This window comes from Vespa crabro, chromosome 16 (genome assembly GCF_910589235.1).
Source record: "Vespa crabro chromosome 16, iyVesCrab1.2, whole genome shotgun sequence".
Classification (NCBI taxonomy): Eukaryota; Metazoa; Arthropoda; class Insecta; order Hymenoptera; family Vespidae; genus Vespa; species Vespa crabro.
This window is the reverse complement of record NC_060970.1, coordinates 3,685,610-3,705,389: the sequence shown is the minus strand read 5'-3', so window position 1 is coordinate 3,705,389 and position 19,780 is coordinate 3,685,610. Positions and strand designations below refer to the sequence as shown.

The 19,780-nt window shown below is 30.2% G+C and overlaps 3 protein-coding genes across 11 annotated transcripts in view; 1 reads left to right on the top strand and 2 right to left on the bottom strand.

Moving 5' to 3' along the window:
* The window catches only part of LOC124429888 (nuclear pore complex protein Nup88), a 68,662-nt gene extending 57,181 nt beyond the window's left edge, over nt 1-11,481 (top strand). For all 3 annotated transcript variants that reach the window (XM_046975693.1, XM_046975695.1, XM_046975694.1), the window contains exons 3-13: nt 7,430-7,543; nt 7,727-7,919; nt 8,027-8,127; nt 8,247-8,439; nt 8,586-8,746; nt 8,926-9,011; nt 9,124-9,371; nt 9,708-9,818; nt 9,991-10,217; nt 10,704-10,952; nt 11,052-11,481. In XM_046975693.1, coding sequence (XP_046831649.1) covers nt 7,430-7,543; nt 7,727-7,919; nt 8,027-8,127; nt 8,247-8,439; nt 8,586-8,746; nt 8,926-9,011; nt 9,124-9,371; nt 9,708-9,818; nt 9,991-10,217; nt 10,704-10,952; nt 11,052-11,115 — 1,747 coding nt within the window. In that variant the 3' untranslated portion in view covers nt 11,116-11,481. The remainder of the gene's footprint in view (nt 1-7,429; nt 7,544-7,726; nt 7,920-8,026; nt 8,128-8,246; nt 8,440-8,585; nt 8,747-8,925; nt 9,012-9,123; nt 9,372-9,707; nt 9,819-9,990; nt 10,218-10,703; nt 10,953-11,051) is intronic.
* LOC124429893 lies at nt 11,279-14,646 on the bottom strand. 6 transcript variants are annotated; one of them, XM_046975726.1, is made up of 7 exons: nt 14,465-14,646; nt 13,957-13,980; nt 13,584-13,874; nt 13,324-13,432; nt 12,866-13,213; nt 12,394-12,715; nt 11,279-12,267 (listed from the first exon to the last, which is right to left on the bottom strand). In XM_046975726.1, exons 3-7 carry the CDS (start codon nt 13,853-13,855, stop codon nt 11,732-11,734), a joined length of 1,587 nt encoding a protein of 528 aa, XP_046831682.1. In that variant the 5' UTR covers nt 13,856-13,874; nt 13,957-13,980; nt 14,465-14,646; the 3' UTR covers nt 11,279-11,731. The 6 variants fall into 6 exon arrangements, with proteins under 6 accessions (XP_046831682.1, XP_046831681.1, XP_046831680.1 ...); XM_046975725.1 differs by lacking the exon at nt 14,465-14,646 and adding an exon at nt 14,057-14,280; XM_046975724.1 differs by having other exon boundaries at nt 13,584-13,980.
* Nucleotides 14,647-14,787: 141 nt separating this feature from the next.
* LOC124429887 (FK506-binding protein 15) lies at nt 14,788-18,466 on the bottom strand. 2 transcript variants are annotated; one of them, XM_046975692.1, is made up of 12 exons: nt 18,249-18,466; nt 17,887-18,054; nt 17,233-17,752; nt 16,912-17,118; nt 16,800-16,835; nt 16,459-16,644; nt 16,184-16,366; nt 15,852-16,077; nt 15,492-15,757; nt 15,244-15,369; nt 15,032-15,169; nt 14,788-14,932 (listed from the first exon to the last, which is right to left on the bottom strand). In XM_046975692.1, exons 1-12 carry the CDS (start codon nt 18,326-18,328, stop codon nt 14,858-14,860), a joined length of 2,211 nt encoding a protein of 736 aa, XP_046831648.1. In that variant the 5' UTR covers nt 18,329-18,466; the 3' UTR covers nt 14,788-14,857. The 2 variants fall into 2 exon arrangements, with proteins under 2 accessions (XP_046831648.1, XP_046831647.1); XM_046975691.1 differs by having other exon boundaries at nt 15,471-15,757; nt 18,249-18,465.
* Between the last annotated feature and the right edge of the window lie 1,314 nt (nt 18,467-19,780).

Here is a 19,780-nt window from a genome sequence, read left to right as displayed (position 1 = left end):
ACATCGCAAAATATAACTAAGAAAGAAATGCGAAGAGATGAAGTCAAAAAGAAAAAGAAAAAGAAAGAAGTAAGGGCGGAATAATAGAATGCTTTTTTTTTTGTTTCGATTTTTTCGTTTTTCTTCCCTTTCTTTTTTTCTTTCTTTTCTTTTTCTTTTTTGTTTTTTCTTTTTTTTTTTTTTTTTCTTTGTCTTTTTCGTTCTTCGTATTAAGCGCGAATGCGCAAAACCCGTCTCTAGTAGTCTATATCTCCGAAAGAGAAAGAGAGAGAGATAAAGAGAGAGAGAGAGAGAGACAGAGACAGAGAAAGAGAAAGAGAGAGGATCATAAGCGTAAATAATATGTATGTCGCACGAAATGCTTGCTTTTGCTCGAATCCCTTTCCCTTCATCCCTTTCTTTTCGCACGCGATTCACGTTAGCTGGCGACGTTATTCTAACGCGAGAAGTAAGCATACATACACTCTTAAAGAAGAAGAAGAAGAAGAAAAAGAAGACGATCCAAGCTTAGAAGATGAAAAGGAAATAGAAGGAAATGTATAAGACGTTTATTCGCCGTCGCGTAGAGCTGAAAGAAATATATATATATACATATATATATATATATCCATGTATGTATATAAGTACTTACTTATCCTACCTATATATTACAACGAGGACGCTTCTAATCAAAGAATTTCGTCCGTAGAGCTACGTTGAAAAATTTAAATACCCCTACCATGTTCTCGTCAACGAGATCGTCCTCATCCTCGTCCTCGTCCTTATCCTTCTTGTGGACACCATCGCGAACATCGTCGTCGTCGTCGTCGTCGTCGTCGTCTCCTCCTCGTATAACGAAATAAAATCCGACGGCAAAAGAGAGACATCTGTCGGTTCTTTTAATTACACCAGTAGTACGTGTGTTACCTACGTACTGAGAAGGAGGATGAGTAGGGTGTGGGTGGTTGGGAGGAAGAAAGGGTGTGCTAGCACTACGAACTCGTGCACACTTGCATCCCCTCTTTTTATTTTTTTTACTCTTTCTCCATCTTCTCTCTCTTTCGTGTTCTGTGACCATTTCTATCTCTCTTTCTTTCTTCCTAACACATACATAAATACGTACCTATACACACACACACACACACACACACACACACATATATATATGTACATTATATAGATATAACATATCCTTTTGTTTGCCGTTTTCCGTCCAGCCAGGTCGGTTCAAGAGTACCTACCATCGGATCTAACTATGTCTCCTCCGTCCTTTCGTTTCGTTTCGTTTCGTTTCGTCACGTCCAAAGACACATAAATTTTCTCCACGATTTTTTTCTACGTACCACCGTTCTGCTTTTTCTTTCCCTCCTTCCCCTCACTATCCCCTCCCTCGCCTTGGCCCTATCCTTTCTTCTCCTATCACAATTTTCCCTTTCTTTTTCACTTTTCCCTTGTTCTCCTCCAAGCTTCCTCATGTTGCTCGGACCTGGAACGTTTCGCGATTTCTGCGTCATTAGCATGGTAAGAATGTATCGTACTCACGCGTATGTGTGTGTGTTTCTGTGTATGTATGTACTGTGAGTGTGTGTGTGTGTGTGTGTGTTGGCTTTGCGAGATTGCGAAACTTTGTCTCTTTGTTGAGAGGCCAAACACATGTAACGAGGTACCTGCTGGTGTTCTTGAGATTAGACGTGTGAAACGTACATACATATATAAGGTGTAAAAAGAAATGCTTGTCTCTAAGTGACGTCTATCCTTGAAACGCGTCCTTCTATCTTTTTCTTACACACATATATATATATATATATATATATATATATATCTTCCTTCTTTTTCTTTCTTTCTAAATGAATATCGATCTACGACTTTTATTGAAAGCATTAGAAACGTGTCTCGTACTCTCGTATACATAATAAAATTTCTTAATGACGATCTATCAAAAGGAACACAGTTTATAAACAAAATGAACGTACAGTTATAGATTCTTCTTAAGACGTAAACAAACGTAGAGAGAATGTTATCAATAGGACGAATGAAATAATTGTTGTAGGTAACGATCACCTTGAATAGTTTATTTTCCATTTATCATTCACGTACGGACTATCGTAACGATCGGACGTATCGCGTCGCTCCTTTTCGTATATAATTTCTAATAATTAATAATAATAATAATATATATATAAATTAATGGATGCATCAATGTATGCATATATGTATGTATATTAATTATTAATAACAATAAGTGAAAATTATTCGTTTAATATTCGTTAAATTATTCACTGAATCATTCAGGATATAATTAATGAAGTTTCGAGATAGTGACGAAAGGAGAAGAGGAGAGAAAACAGAGAGAGAGAGAGAGAGAGAGAGAAGGATCCTAGTTACAACAAGGATCCTAGGGAAATGGTAGACCGTTTCCCGAAACCGATGCCCACGATGGAAACGGGACGCAACGTTGAGAATTAACGGGCTTAGTTGCCGACGCAGGTGTCGTCGAGGAAGGCGAAAGCAAAGCGAGAGCAGAGGATGAATTACGAGAGAGAGAGACAGAGAGAGAGTGAGAGAGAGAGGAGCGTCAGGCAGCAGCGAGCAGAGAACGTTGCTCGTTATATTTTGCGCAACATCCCGATTTTATGGGCCACCCTCACACCATCGGACGCATCTTCCAGAACGCTCACCGGCCGACACGAGGTCGAAACGGAGTCGCGAACTTCCATTCTCTAACGCCTTCTAGTCACGATATGCGAGAGTTCTCGAAGAACGCGGAAACGATGTTATGTATTTTCTAAGATTAGAACGTCTTTCATTTTATTTTCACATACGGATTATATATTTTTATATATATATATATATGTATGTATGTATGTATGTGTATATAATATCAGCTTATTATTTTTTTATCAATCTCTTAAACATAAATACGTGAATACGTATATATATATATATATATATATATATATATATATATATATATATATATATATATATATATATTGATGTAGGGGATATATATTTAATTGATAGAAAGAAAAAGAGAAGTACTTGTAAATACGAAAATAAGGAAATAAGAAAATTTGATATATCTGAAATTTTTATATATTAATCGATATTTTTTTTGCGTCAATCGTTTAAATATCTTTCGAAACATAAAAAAAAAAAAAGAGTAAAAAAAAGAAGAGAAGAAATATGAACAAGAATTACTTTAAAAAAAAAAGATTGGCTGCGTATAGGATAACATTTCCTTTTTTTTTTTTTTTCTTTTTTTTTTCCTTTCAAATAGATATTATTCGTTTGAAAGTTAGTTACGATCGTTAATAAAGTATCCAAAGAATTCTAAAAATATCTGGTAACGTGAGGTATAAAGTGTAATACACGCTTTTGTAATTGCTTAGCTGGTTAGGCAAACACTAAATCCTTTCTCTCTCTCTCTCTCTCTCTCTCTCTCTCTCTCTAAAATTTAACTCCTTCGTCTTTTGAATAGTATACGTTAGCGTCGTATAACGAGCGTATAAGCAGGCTAACAAGTTATGTCTAATCTATGCATTCGCTTATCATAATGGCTCTCGTTATATCGTGAGCATAGCTTCGTAAGCCCACCTTCCTAACCGCCTCCACAACTACCACAGTTCTCCTCCACCTTCCTTCACTTCCTCCTCCTTCTTCTCCACCCTCTCTTTCTCCTCGTCACCGTCTAACGTCTTTCAAGCCCTCCTCATCCTCCTTCTCATTCTTTACCTCTGCTCATAATTTCAAGAGAATCTAATAAAAATATTTCAAGTTACTGAACGATATTACACGCTTATGTGTATGTGTATGTGTATGTATATATTTGTGTCTGTGGATTTGTGGGTGTATGTGTTTTATGTGTTGTTACACGGTCACCAAGTCAGAATTAAGCGTGGCGATGGTTCCAGATGGAGGGGATCCTACAAAAATGATCATTATAAACTCTGTATTTAGATTACGAAAACGTTTCTACCAGATGTCAACCTAATATTATTCGTCTTACAATTATATCATTTAAAATTATGATATTGTGAGATTTTGCAAGTTATTAAAATGGAATTTCACGAAGCTTTGAACAAAGTATTAATGATTTATTAATGCAATATATCTCTCGATGCGATAGCACGTTGCTTTGATAATTACGAGATAGAGAGATGGTGAGGGAAGAGAGAAATTAATCAAAATTGATAAGAATATTTAATGGATTATTTGACAGTGATAATAAATATAAACGTTATCGAGTACGTTATCTATGTAAAATTTTCCTAATGTATTTGTAAAAGTTTCAAATTGAAGTTTCAAATTGAAAGCGAAGAAATAATGCGGCCTATATAAAAAAAAAAAAAAAGAAAAAAGAAAAAAGAAGTGATAAAAGAAATTAAATAAGGGATAAAATCTGATATAACATGTTATACGATTTTAATATCGATTAAAATATTGAGTAATCGTGTTTATAGTCCAGTGAACAACCCTTAAACCCTTCGTACGATTCGACGCTTTCGTAAAATAATTTTTATCAATGAACGGTGGCTTACTCATTTTTTTTTTTTTTTTTTTCTTCTATTTTACATATAAATATATCGGTTCATTGATAATCACATAAATACGTATTATTAAAATTTCGTAGGATCGAAAAGAAAAGATTCTATTAGGTGAACGTTGATTGTAATGATTGTAATAATAAACTTGCTGAACTTGCAACAACTCGAACTGAGCATCGATCCAAGTGTGAAATCAAGGCGAGAAGACCAAAAGAAAAAGAAAAAGAGGAAAAGAAAAGAAAAAAAGGAGAGAGAGAGAGAGAGAGAGAGAGAGAGAGAGAGATCCAAGTCCGGTCGCGCGGATGAGCATTAATGGCTTTATAATCTAATGAATTTTTAGGTTAAGCGCGGAGAAGAAGAGCGAGCGGTAGTAGATCCGGATAGGTTTTTCACTGAGATTTATTGCCGAGGAAGAAAAGATGAAAAGGCGAACGAAAGAGAGGAGAGAGAGAAAAAGAGAGAGAAAGAGAGAGAGAGAGAGAGAGAGAGACCGAATGAGTCGGACGCTTATCTCTCGTTTGCCGGTCGTCTCTGATTTTATACTCTCGTGGGAACAATGACGATTACTCATCCTCCGTAATGGTAAAAACGTTTTAATTTAGTTCGATTATCTGGCGTATTCGTAATATTCCTGGTTAGGAGACTTCGAACTCTCTTTCTTTTTTTCTTTAGTTTTTTTTTTCTTTTTTTTTTTTTCCTTTTCCTTCATCTCCCGTAAATCGCACGAGAAGAGGAGTAGTAATCTAAATCGTGAGGGAACAATTCGTCTTATTCTTTTCTCCTTTATTTCTTGTTTTTTTTTCCTTTTCATTTTCTTCGTTCTTTTTTTTTTCATTTTTCTCCTTTCCCCCATCCCATCCCCATTTTCTCTCTCTCTCTCTCTCTCTCTCTCTATCGAAGAAACAAGAAAGAAGAAGAGGTGCAGCGGAAGCTGCGATACAACCATCGTTCGTACAATGGTACTGAGAGAAATACTTGTAGGGATGAAAGGGAAGGGATAAAGAAGAACAGAAAAAGGAGAAGAAGGGAAAAAAAAAGAATGAATGAATGAATGAAAGAAAGAAAGAAAGAAAGAAAGAAAAAGAAATATACCCACGCGGAATAAAATTATGCGATATATACTCTCTGTAAGATTCGCTTTGAAGTCGGTAGACCCGTGGCCGGTTCTTTGTACAAATTGCGAGAAAAGCGTCGCGTAAAAAGCTTGCCCACTAGCCCGAGAGGTTAATACGTTTACCTAGGGAAAATTATTTTTAATTTTTCCGGGCCGCTTCGGCGAACTGAGTACTGAGAAAGGAGAAAGATAAAGAGAGAAAGAGAAATAAAAAGAGTTAGAGTTAGAGAGAGATAGATAGAGAGAGAGAGAGAGAGGACTAAGGTGAGAGGAAAAAAAGAGAGAGAGAGAGAGAGAGAGAGAGAGAGATGGAAAGAGAAAGGAAATGGAAGGAACAAGACGTGCAAAAGAGGAGAGAGTATGGCAGAATGTGCGCCACTGCCATGTAAGAATTTCTTAATTAGATTCGAGCAGCTGCACGTTCTTTTATTCTTTTTTTTTTTTTTCTTTTCTTTTCTTTTCTTTTCTTTTTCGTTTTTTCCGTTTTTCTTTCAATTATTTTTTTCCTCTTTCAACGAGTAATATAGAAAGAGAGGGAGAGAGAGAGAGAGAGAGAATTATCTTCAAATTGCTTGAGTTGCATATAAACTGATAAGGCGAAAAGTTCGAAGGGGAAAGATTGTCGGCAAAAACTGATATACGTAAAGGTTTATGATTTTTGATGTAACGTAAAAGAGCTCGATGTAGACACATACACACACACACACACACACACATATATATATATATATGTATATATTCTGATTAATCTGAAATTTTGACAAAACGAAGAAAAATTCGTGAGAGAGAGAGAGAGAGAGAGAGAGAGAGAGAGAGAGAGAGAGAGAGAGAGAGAATGAGTGAGTGAGTGAGTGAGTGAGTACATGGTAAAAAGGGCGAATAAATCGTTGCATGTGCCTTTGTCAACGAAACGACTGGGTGGTGGTCGTGCAAAGGGTGGTCTGACGCCTCTCTCTGTTCCTGGCTTTCACCCCTCTTACTCTCTTACTCTCTCTCTCTCTCTCTTTATACTGGTCTCTCGCTCTGACGGTGCGCCACGTACATTTTTATCAATTATTAAGAACTCTGGCGTACAATGGTTACGTTGGTCGCGTGGTGGTGGTGGTCGTGGTGGTGGTAGTGGTGGTGGTAGTGGTGGTGGTGATGGTAATGGTGATGGTAGTGGTCTCTCCGGTAGAGTCCTTGATGTTCGTTTCTGAAGCTTTAGTGTTGGTGACATCTCTCGTATCCACGAATTTCTCCCTCTCACGCATCTCTCTCACGCACCCCTCTCCTTCTCCCTCTTTTTCCTCCTCCTTCTCCTCCTCCTCCTACTCCTCCTACTCCTCCTACTCTTCTCTCTTTTTTTCCTATTTTCTCTCAGTCTCTCCTTCTCCTTCCTTCCTTCCTATCTCTCTTCCTGCCATGCCAGGAACATTAATAACGCGACCGTGGACTAACCATCGTCAACAACCAACCCCCTTTGCCAACGTTACCATGTCCAGCCACGTAAAGCGAGAGAATAATAATAAAATACATACGTATATATATATATATATATATACATATGTGTGTGTGTGTGTATATATATATATAAATATATGTATATGAAACGTAAGCTATAACGATGGCCGAGTATACCTAATCTCTTATGTTATATCTATATATCATAAAGCTAGCTGTTTGTCGTCCTGTGACAAGTTAAAGACTCGCATGACCACTGACCAAGATTTTTTTTATATATCACAAACGTTATTTCTCTCGTATTATTTCGTATTAATTTTGATGATTTAAATGATTTCTTTCGTAGAAGCCATTGTTTTGGTGATTTCGGTGCTACCACGGAAATTCGTAAAGCAAGATGGCATCCAGGTTCGACCTATGATTCTCATTTATTGGTTCTAACATCTGAGAATATCTTTCGGTTTGTATTATTACATGGAATTTGTATTATATCATTATCGTTAATTATATCAGGTCAGTCCAAAAGTTCGTACGCATTTTGCTACATACATATATGCTAATAATACGCACGAATTTTTGGACTTATCTAATATTTAGATAATTTTAATCTATCTTTTAAAATACATTTGAATTTTTTTCGTAGTTTGTACGAATGCGAAATCAATAAATCGCCTATGCTTATTAAAAGTTGGAAAGTTGGACGTAGTCCTATTAGCGGTGGTTCGCCATCTAATATACCCAATTTCGTGTCACTCGGTGACACAGCTGTCGATTTTGATTTTGCTACGCCGACGTTAAGGAGACCGGAACTTTTCATTGGTAAAAATATAAATGAGGTATAATAAATAATTATATAAATATATTTTACAATTGAAAAGGGATTGTCGTTTGATTGAACAATTTTTTTTTTTCTTTTTTTTTTTTTTAATCTATATCGTTTCAGGCTAAAAATGCTATCGATTGGAATCAAATAGAATGGCCGATCCTCGTACTACGTGGAAATGGTGAAGTTCTCATTGTTCGTGATAATATTCTTTATGATAAGTACGTAAATATAATCGAATTAAATACATTTTAATATTTATATTTATTGCCATCGTAATAATGTCAATTGATTATATTTCAATGTATATATGTATATATTTTTTTTTTTCTTTTTTAAGTTACGACAAACCTGTTGTTTATGGTTCACTGTCTATGTATCCGCCGACCGATGACAATTACGGAACAGATTCTTGCTCGATTATGTGCATACAAACAACTCCGCCAATAATTGTAATTGCTATGTGCAATGGAAGAATATATCATGCTATATTGCTTAAAGAATCATTGGAAGAGGAGGAGAACGATAAAAAGGTATGGATTGCCTTTTCCAAGAAAAAAAAAGAAAAAAAAAAAGAAAAAGAATAAAATTTTATTGGCTTTTTCCTTTTTGACAACGAAATTTGTCGTCTTTACTTAATTAGATATCCTTATAAATCGTATACATTAAAATTTTTTAGACCTGGTCACAATACGGTTCCACTTACAGTTTACATACACCGGAGGATGCACTTTACATTTACGAGTGCATCGAAATGGAACTTGGTTTATTTTTCACGGATAATGATAAAAAATATAATTGTCCTATATATGTGCATAATGATAAGGGTAACAAGTCTAGGTATTTCGATCATCAAGTTTTAAATTTAGATATATATATATATATATATATATATATATATATATATATATATATATATTTATGTTAATCGAATGATACGATGATTAGTTTTTTTTTTTTTTTTTGAAAAATCTACGATGATTATTTATCGAATTGAATTTTGTGTTCGTTCATTACAGATACTTTTGTTCTCACAATGCTGGAATACATATGGTCAGTCTACCAATGGTATCGCAATTAGACGATTATATCAATATTACTAATGGTAAAAAAAAAAAAAAAAAAAAAGAGAAAAAAAAAAACATTAAATAAATTGTTATTATAATATGTTTAATTATTTGTACGAATAATCTTTAATCTGATTCATTTTATATCAGATAAAATAGAAGAGAGCTTTTTACCGTCATTGTCAAATCAATCCAGTTCGCAATATTTAATTTGCACGAGAACTAAGCATACAGGAAAGGATGAGGCCACCCCAATTCTTGGATTTGGACTTATTCAAGAACCATGTGTGCTAATTGCTTTACTTCACACAGGTGATGTCGTCGATCTTTCTGTAGTAGATCTTCATTATCTTCCGCGTATCGAACTTCCTGAACCGATAGCAACTTCAACGAAAAAAGTATGTAATTAATTATTATCAATATAAACAATATAAATACAAATTCATGACATTTATTGGATCAATATTTTTTAATAAATATATTTAATCAGTATTATCAAATAAACGATCGTCATTTATAATGAAAACTTTTTACGCTGATCAATTATATTTAATAATGTATATATTTTATTAGAAATATTGAATATTTTTTTTTTTTCTTTTTTTTTTTTTTTTTTTTTTTTACATAATAACTTAGAAAACAATCGATAAAAGTACTGATCAAATAAATAAAATTGATAATAATAATATTATTAAATGATATATATATATATATATTTTTTTTTTTTGTTAAAGGTCACCAAAGAACCCTTCGACATGTACATAAAAAATTTGTTAAAGCACGAAACGTCGCAACCAATTACGAAACTTGGAAATCGAACGATGACCCTGAAGGAATGCGTAGAAGTAAAAAAAAAAAAAAATAATAATAATAATAATAATAATAATAATAATTAAATAATAATATCTTTTTAATTATTAATTGATACGCTTCTTAATTAATTTCTTCATTTGTTGTTATTTTTTTTTGTTTTGTTTTTAACTCAATATTTAACAACAAATCTATCGTTGTTTTTAGCTTTTGTTCCACGTAACGCAAATCTTTCGACAGCAACATTTCATAAGGCATGATAAAGCTCGCGAAGAAATAGGTAAAAAATTACGAGCATTAAAAGCATTAAAAACTCACTTATTGAAAGAATTAGATATATTAATGGAAACGAAGAAGGAGTTACAACAAACTGCAGGACGTTTAGCTGAACGTTATGAAGACATTAAAGATAAACAAGAGGAATTAGCACGCAGGTGAATGATTATTTCGAAAAGTATATTTTCCTTTTGAACGTACACATATAAATACACACTGGTGGATTTAATTTTCATGATGTTTCAAGGTATTACAAATTTTTCGAAAATTCTATTAAAATAAATCAATAATATTATTCACAATATATAGATATATATATATATATATATTTTTTTTTGTTTTGTTTTGTTTTGTTTTGTCATCGTTTCGATTGTTCGCGCAAACGATAAAGTGAAAAATATATTTTACAAATTTGCTTATCATAATAGTCGCAATAATATTGAAATAAAATTTATATAATGCCAAATCGTAAGATATTAAATGATAATTTTATTTAATAACATAAATTTATATTGTATCGTATGTGTTATGCGATTGTTTTATGGGATTTTATTTCTACATATGTATGTAATACATATGAGATATCATGAATCTACATACTTATGTTTATATATATATATATATATATGAAAATAATTTGACAGGGCGGAAGAGGTATTGAGATTAGTTAACTATAAGGAACCGTCAATGAGTGCCATTGAAAGAGAAGAAGCTGAAGAATTGAGAAGGATGAAGGATAAAATACAAAATTTACGAGTGCGATTGGAACAATTGAAAAAGAGGGCATCCCAACAAACTATTTTTATGGAAAATACAGAGATTGTCGAGAAACAAACGGAAATAGTATTTAGTAAGAATCAAGAGGATGCCGTTAAAGAAAATCTTAGTCAAATGTGAGTAGACCAAAAAAAAAAAACAAAAAAAAAATTTTTTCCTTAAAATCTAAAACAAATTATAATCTATATAATTGTTAATCGTAATTTTTCACGCAGGACAAAAGATATTAAAAATATGGTGGTTCAAGTTAAAAAACTCGAAGACGAAGTAGGAATTTAAATATATAATTATAGTAAATAGATATATATCGTGTATCATTTTCTTGAACTTATTCTCTCTCTTATTATAATAGCTACTGGATAAAAGATGCAAAAAAAAAACAAAAAAAAAAAAAAACAAGAAAAAAAACATTCATATTTTCAAAATAATTTATTAAATGCTATGCGATCTTATATTATTATTATTATTAAGAAACGACATTATCAGTGAAGAGGAATACTTAAACTTATTTCATATATTATCGTACATTGATGAAATACCAATTTAGAATCTATACACTGTTCATGTTTCGTCATACATCTTATTTAACACCGATACATATAATATATATATGAAAAGAAAAAAAGAAAAAGGAAAAAAAAGAAATATGAAATAAATAAAAATTAATGGTCCTTTGTGGCTCATAAAAAATAATAAAATTATATTATAATAATAGTATCTATCGCATACATAAAACAATTTTTATCATTTAATTTTATCTACTGTAAAATTATAACAACCACTTTTTATGTAATCCTCAATATTAAATAAGATGTAATCTTTCTTATTATAATAACTTGTGCGCCCTAATATCCCTTTATTTATCCTATCAGTAATTAAACCTATTTCTTAACGGTCAAGGCACGAAAATATAATGAGACACGTCATTACTATCTTCCATTACTTTAGATTGAAGTAATTTAATTTCCAATCTCAATTTCTCTTTCTCCATCTCTTGCTTTTTTAGCTCATTAGTATAACAATTAATTTGTAATTTTAATTTGTCTTTCTTAAGTTTTAACATTTCAGTCTCATGATGTAACTTTCCTCTTTCCGCACGAAGTACAGCTAATTGTTCTTGTAATAATTGATGACTAGCCTCATCCGTTAATACAACATCGGAGGTATCGATATCTCCTTTTATAATAGCAGCACATTTTGATCCATTTGTTTCACTTTCAGGACTGCTATCTACTTCTGCTTCCATAGACGTTGCCTCCTTCATAATCCAAATCCTTGAATCCGCAGTTTCGTGAAAATCATTTGGTGATTTCGGTGTTTGTTGTGGTTGCGGTGTTAAGGATCTATTTTGTATTTTATGACTAGGAGATGTAGGATCTTTTGTCATCTTCTCTATATTTGTTGAAGATGTTATAGCATCTATATCTAAAACTATTTATATATATATATATATATATATTTATACATACAAATATATTTTTGATAGACAAGGAACTATTGTCATAAAAATAAGGAAACTCATTAATGTATAAATTATTTAAATTTATAAAAGCATACCTTGAGAGTTAGGTGATTGACTATCATCGACCGTATGAGATAAATGATTACTGCAATATGTATTAAAATCTCGTTCATCAACAAAAACGGAACCATCCGCGTTAACAATAGATTCAACTATTACCGATGGATCTCCATCTTCCATTACTAATTCTCCAACTATTTCTCCATTTGTTGTTATTATATCTCCCTCATTATTTGTTCTTAATAATTTACTTTCAGTAGTATCTATTTCATCTACTACTTCTTCTTGAGTCAATTGACCTCCATACGAATCTTCACCATCATTTCCTTCACTCACTTCTAATTCAGGTGATAGACCCTAAAAAAAAAAAAGAAAAAATAAACAAATAAAGAAATTTCCTCATTGATCTTAATTTTGATAATAAAATAGCAATAATTAATTACGATTAATATGTAATATGATTAATCGTATCTTGTAACAAAATAATCAAAACAAAATTGATCTTACATCCTGACCCCAAGGTGATTCCTGTTCCTTTTTCATTCTTTTTATCGTTTGTGCAATCTCATCCTCTGACTCTGAATATAATTTTCTTTCGCCATCCACACCTTGCATTTTTTCAATGTCATGTATCTTTTTAAATAATTGATATGCTCTTTCAGGTGTAATGTCTTTTTTTTGCTTATTAGCCGCTGCTATATTAAATAAATCTTTCGAACGTAATATTTTATTTGTACGTAAACGTACATACTCCTTCAATCTTTTACGATCTATATGAAGTTGCATGAGATCTTGTACTTCTTGTTTGATTTCACCGCAAAGTTTTCTCTCTTGTGGTAAATTCTTGAACAATTCCTATGATAATAAATAATTTAGATAGAAAATTTTTTTGATTCATTCCATGCTAATTATATTTTAATATATGATTGAATTGTTTCTAATGAAGAATAATGTCTTATTATTACCTCAGAAATTTCGTGATTATGTTCGTTGTTAACACTAGTTACTTCCAATTTTGTCCCATCTTTTGATGCTCTAAGCATAATGTGCGCTGGACAATTGGTTCTAATTGATCTATATGTATAAATAAATAAAATTATATTTATTAATTTATTAATTTTATTACAATTTAACTATTATTAATGTCACATTAATATACTATTATTATGAATAAGTATAATGTTATCATTGAAAATACTAAAGAAAATTATATTTACAAACTAACTGAGATTGTCTCCTGCCAGCACCGCGTGGAAGAAACTTCTGACCACCATAGATGCACGCGTATTTAACTGAATAATATTTCAAACGTTCGCTAATCGGCCTTGCAGTTTTCATATGAGCACCGCTAACTGTTCTACTATCTCTTCTCCAATAATGCACAAGACTACGTTTTGAAAATTTCTCCAATTTATGTTCCAATTCTTCGTAACTGTCAAACATCTCCCCCAAACGAAAAGATACATCATTATCCTCCACAGAACTTGCATCCATCATAAAAATCCCAATTAATAATCTAAGTGATAAAGAACATGATTCCTATTATTTCTTCATAAACCAGTATTTTATTGATCAACTGGTAATATCTGATCCATTACCATCATCTTTCCACACCTACATTCCTATATAAAACATAAAATGATATTAAATATAATTTTTAGTTTATGTTTATATCATAAAAAAATTTCAAAGTCCGACATTTTCTTATCGTAAATTGCAAAAGAATGTTAGAATAGTCGATCGTAATTAACGTAATTATAACTTTTAAAACGATATTTAAAAAGATATTATCATTATGCTTGATTTTCACTTAATAGATCGTAAATACAAGATATTTATAAAATATTAAATGGGAAAACTTTGTTTCCTCCATGTTTTTTGAGGTTAAGTATCGTTTTGATTGACGTGGTAGAAGCCAAATATTTAACCGTGAATACAGACAAATAGAAATTCTTAAGAGCCGGACAAACACAATCATCCAAACTTTTTAACTCTTAAACAATTACGTATTTCTGATAACACAATAAAAAATATATCATGTTTAATTTAACTAATCATTCTTCGAACGTAAATATCATCGATACTATTTCTAACAAGATCACGTACCGTGCTTTAGCGCCATTTTTCATATGCAGATATACGACCTTCGGCGCATCTTTCCTCTGTCATCTATTAGTTTCATATTTTATACCACGAAGATAAGCTTATTAGAATGAAAAATGTTTCGTAAATTTTTATGTTATCAAATTTTTATATTACTTATTACAAAATCAATAAAATAAATCTACGAAATATTTAATTAACGATATTAACATTTATATTTGTAATATTTATAAGGAAAGAAGAAAAAAAAAAAAAAAAGAAAAAAAAAGAAAGAGAAAAAAAAGAAATACAAAGCCAACTACAAGCTTGTAGATTACAAATGGAAATAAATTTAAAAAATATCATTTATTTATATGGGATTATCCATAAAGAAATAATTACAATGTTATCGTTACGTTAATAGATAGCATTGTCCAATTCTTTGTCCATTGGTGGAATAGGTGGTGGTTCATTCTGTTCGGCTGGTATAACCTATAATATAGAAAATATTATTTCTTTTATATGTAAACAAATTAAAAAAAAAAAAAAGATATAGCGTTTAATTATATTAGCGTTAAAAGATATATTTACCGAATTTGGATTATTTAGAAATTTACTTGATTGTTCATTATTATCTTGAATATTTTTCAAGGGTTTCCTTGATTCCATTCCTGTTTCCATTATATTATTCCTTTCAGGAACTTCTTGTAAAACTTGCAACGTTATGTTCTAAAAACGTATTGTATTTTTAATAATATACATAATGATACATAATAATTTCTTATCTAAGAATTTTTCTATACCTTTATTGTACTAGCTATAACAGCTTTTATATGATCACTGCTATATGAATCATTTGTAAATGTTTCCATCAAAGTAAGATAAGTCCTGTTCATAATATACTTGATTTCTTTATTTTTATTTTCTCTCTGTGAATGAATTCAAATAAAATATTATGAATTATTCGAATAATTAATAATTAATTATATAATTATGCCATGAAAAAGAATATTTTTTTTTAAAGATTTACATCTTTATTCTTTGATGATACCATATTGATTTCTGTCATAGTACTATCAATTTTTGCAGTAAGCTCAGAGATTTTATCTTTCAATTCTGCATTCTCCCTTTCATATTCATTTTGTGACATTTTGTACTTTTCTAAATCTTCTAGTTTTTTACATAATTCATCATTTTTATTACTCAATGATACTTCATGTGCTTTAATTTTATCATCTAATTCTTTATTAATACTGAATAAAGATACTTTTTCATCCTCTAGTCTCTTAACAAATTCTACACTTTTTGATAAGGACTCTGCAAAATAATCATAATTTTACTTTGGTTTTGTAATAGTGTTGAAAAAAAGAAGAGAAAAAAAAATTTGCACAAAAATGACATATCTAATTACCTTTTAAATACTTTATTTCATTTTCCAATTCAACAATTTCTTTTCTTACTTTGGATAGCTCAGATAAATGTTCACAACAGACATTTTTTTCAACATCTGTCGTCTTTAATAATTCTTTGTTTTTAACATCACCTTGAGACGTATTCATGTTTAATAATAATTTCAAGGTATCTTCCATTGTTGCATCTTTTATTGATGATGCATTTTGCAATTCCAAAATATGAAACTAAAAGATATAAAGAATAATAATAATAATAATAATAATAATACTAAAGATAATTTAACAATTCTCATGTGTTATTTATCAAATTACAATTTATCAATATAATTACCTTATCAAGTACTTTTTGTACATTATCAGCTATTTTGGACATTCCCATTCTGAGCTCGGCATTTGCCATTCTAGTTTCTGACAGAAGCATATTTAAACTTGGATCAATTACGGTAGATACTGCTTGGGTTACAGGCTGTGGTTGTAAGGAATACATTTGACCATTCGATGTTATATAATTTGACTAAAATGATGCAAATGTCGGATAACAATATTTTTTTTGTAACATAAGAAGAAAAAAAAAAGGAATCATATTAAAATATAAATTTGTATTACTGGTAATTGCGAAGCAGGCCATGGTTGTGTAAATGTGGCATTAGAGATTAATGGTTTAGATATAATGGGATTTGTCGAAGGCACGTTATTTTTCGATTTTGTTACTTTGCAAGTACTTTGTGTTGTATTACCAGATGTCTCTTGCGTCATATGTTTTTTTTGTAATGACACTTCTAAAGATTCCATCTGAAAAAGGAACATTTTTTTCAATTTAAATCATCTTACAGTATTGTACGTAATATACAATGATCACGTGTTTTGTTACTTTTGTTTGTTTGTTTGTCTGTTTTTTTTTCTCTGTCTTTTTTACTACAAACTTAATACGGTATTAACTTTTATACCTTTTTATGTCGTGGTGACTTTTGCGGTGAATCATCCTACAATTATATTTTTGATTATATAAGTTCAAAAAAAAAAAAAATAAATAACATCACACTTATTACTTTCAAATACCTCTGTATCTTCAGAATCTGTAGTTGTTGATGTTTGCATCTTTGGAAGAATTGATTGACCCATTTTAGCCATTCTTGATAACAATGATGCTTTCCCAGAAACTGTAGGTTTAGATAATGAATATTGTTCATCTGATTCTTGTATATTCGTTACTTCTATCTCCATTAAAATATCTTTATCTTTTGGAAAACCTGGACCTAAACTGATCTATTATAAGAGATTGATTATTATTATTAGAATTTTTATAAATTTTATGAAACTTTTTAAACAAATATATTATTATAATTCAATTAATAATGAAAAACAATATATATAAATTACCTGTTTATTAGGTGGTAAAAATAAAATCCTTTTTAATTCTTTACTAATCCCTATAAGAGTTCTTTCCCAACTATCGTCCATTGATATGTTTACTGTCATTGTTTGTAACGACGAATAATTTATTTTACATGGTTGCTGAATCTCCGTACTAATAAAATATTTCATAGATACGCTTGATCCTTCTTTTGTAACTTTGTCTTTAATAACAGCTGTTAAATCTTGATAAATTACATTCTCTATTTTGTCATCCTTTGAAAAATATTTAGCTAGACCTATTTCTCTGGCAAATTCAATACAAGCATCATTACTTTCAAATAAAATTGACCAATTTTCATTATTGTCATCATAATAAGTGGAATAATTATTAATTTGTACGGTATATGTAAATTTCCTTGTTATGGTAACTATTGAAACGTATTCCTGTTTCGTTTTATATAAAATTATTTGATATATCCTAGTAGAAATATTTCCTGTTAATGCTATTCCATGTTTACCAATTGAGATATATTGTCCATTTTGCCTAAAAATAATTATTTAACAATAGTAATAAATAAATTTTTATATATATATATATATATACATACATACATACATATGTATGTATGTGTATATACATATACATATATATATATATATATAAGAGAATAAATGTACAATTTATAAGCATGAATAGCTTTTGCTATTATAACTTCTGTTTTAGTGGAGGAAGGAGTTGACAAACTGTTACGCTTGTTGCTAGATCTTTTTTGACCGGGCTGTTTTATTACACAGGATATATCTTGATCTTTTGTATAATTTCCAAAAATAGCAGCTAAGTTAGATCTAAAAACAAAAACAAACAAACGAAAAGAAAAAAGAATGGGGGAGGGGAAAAAAAAAAACAAAAAAAGTATTTAACATCATTATCACATATATATATGTAAATTAAGAGTAATATAGGTTAAATGTTAAAATAACAATATATAAATATAAATATATACATATATGTATACATATATATATATATATATATTTACCCGGCTCCAGGTACAAAATCTTCATCTTCATTTTTAAATATTTTCTCGATATTTGGCAATTGATCGTCCGCGTTCATCATTGTTTTATTTTAAATTTCTACATATGTATATGTACGTTGTATCGTTGTTTTAATGCACGCATTAATGAAATAAATTCATTGTAAATATTCGTGTGTCGAGTGACATTTTGTTGGAATACGATGATGTCATAATGCGACTTTATCGACAGGTAATAGTAGTAGTAGTAGTAGTAGTATTACAAGAACATCATAGATGCCGCTCAAATTTCCCCCCACCTCTTTCCTCCCCACTCTTCTTACATTAATGTTTCCATAACCTACATATTTAATTGATCCTTCGCGGTTTGTGTATGTTCGACGCGCTTAATCATGTTTGTTTCGATAAGAATAAGAAAAAGGAAAAGAAAAGGAACAAAAAAAGCAAATGATGATTGCTCATTAAATGATGATTTTCTATAAAAGTAAGAAAAAAAAGAAAAAAACAAAGTTTACATTATAAGAAAACAAATGAAACTTATATATTCGACAGAGATAAAATTATTGATTAAATGATAATAATCATCTTTCAATGCTTCTTCATTAACTTATAAGATATAAAATTTTGATTTTGATATGATCGTATATTTCGTGATTAAATGTTAAATTTCTGTTGATAATAGATCGTAGATGTATCAACGTATACGTATGTATATCTATATCGTGTGTTATTATTTACTCGACTGAAATTAATACTCTTTTTCATCCATTAATAATAAATAATTCTTTCGTTGAATGTGTCATTAAAATATGACGTATTTAATTCTCATGTGTAAACAATAATTTTCCAGTTTATCGGTATATTCGAACGCGTTAACATTATTATTGGCAAGTACAAGTAAGACGTGAGCTTTATGAATTTCTTTATTATAAAAACAAAACAATGTGAGAGATTCGTATTAATTAATTTATTATTAATTGTCAATGATTTACGTATTATTTATGTATCATCAAATACGCGTGATTAATGATGATACAATAATACGTAAATATTTTATATATAGATTCGAAGGAATGACTTCGCGGTAGATATATACGACGATAAAAATTTTTTCTTATTTTTTTTTTTTTTTCCTTTTTTTTTTCTCTTTTTTTTTTCTTTTCTTTTCTTTTAATTTCTCTCTTTCTAGATTATCACCTTACGATATGTTCTTATCATTTAATTTAGAATAAAGTAATAATTATTCTTTTATCGGGAACGTGCTCTGTGAAATATAAATATATTGAACGTTATCGGAATTTATTAAAGTCCAATTGAAATTATAAGAGTATCACGTATTGTAATATATCATAATATATTGAATTTTTATTAATAAATTATTAAAAATTCGAATTCATTCAAATGTATATTTTAATGTTATTAAAGATAATTAATCGCGTCGAATAATTATTATGCGTGTATGACGAATCAATCAGATCAGATCAGATCAGATCATATCAGATCAGATCAGATCAGTTCTGATCTTTTTTTCCTTT

Bases quoted from the DNA above. Each gene is read 5' to 3' on its own strand.
- LOC124429893 (XM_046975724.1), bottom strand. From the start codon at position 13,855: ATGATGGATGCAAGTTCTGTGGAGGATAATGATGTATCTTTTCGTTTG. The intron at 13,433-13,583 runs GTTAGTTTGTAA...TTATACATATAG, and splicing joins GCTGGCAGGAGACAATCTCA to ATCAATTAGAACCAATTGTC. The intron at 12,716-12,865 runs GTAAGATCAATT...TTTTTTTTTTAG, and splicing joins AATCACCTTGGGGTCAGGAT to GGTCTATCACCTGAATTAGA.
- LOC124429887 (XM_046975691.1), bottom strand. From the start codon at position 18,328: ATGATGAACGCGGACGATCAATTGCCAAATATCGAGAAAATATTTAAA. The intron at 18,055-18,248 runs GTAAATATATAT...TTTTGTTTTTAG, and splicing joins GATTTTGTACCTGGAGCCGG to ATCTAACTTAGCTGCTATTT. The intron at 15,170-15,243 runs GTATAGAAAAAT...ATACGTTTTTAG, and splicing joins TTATAGCTAGTACAATAAAG to AACATAACGTTGCAAGTTTT.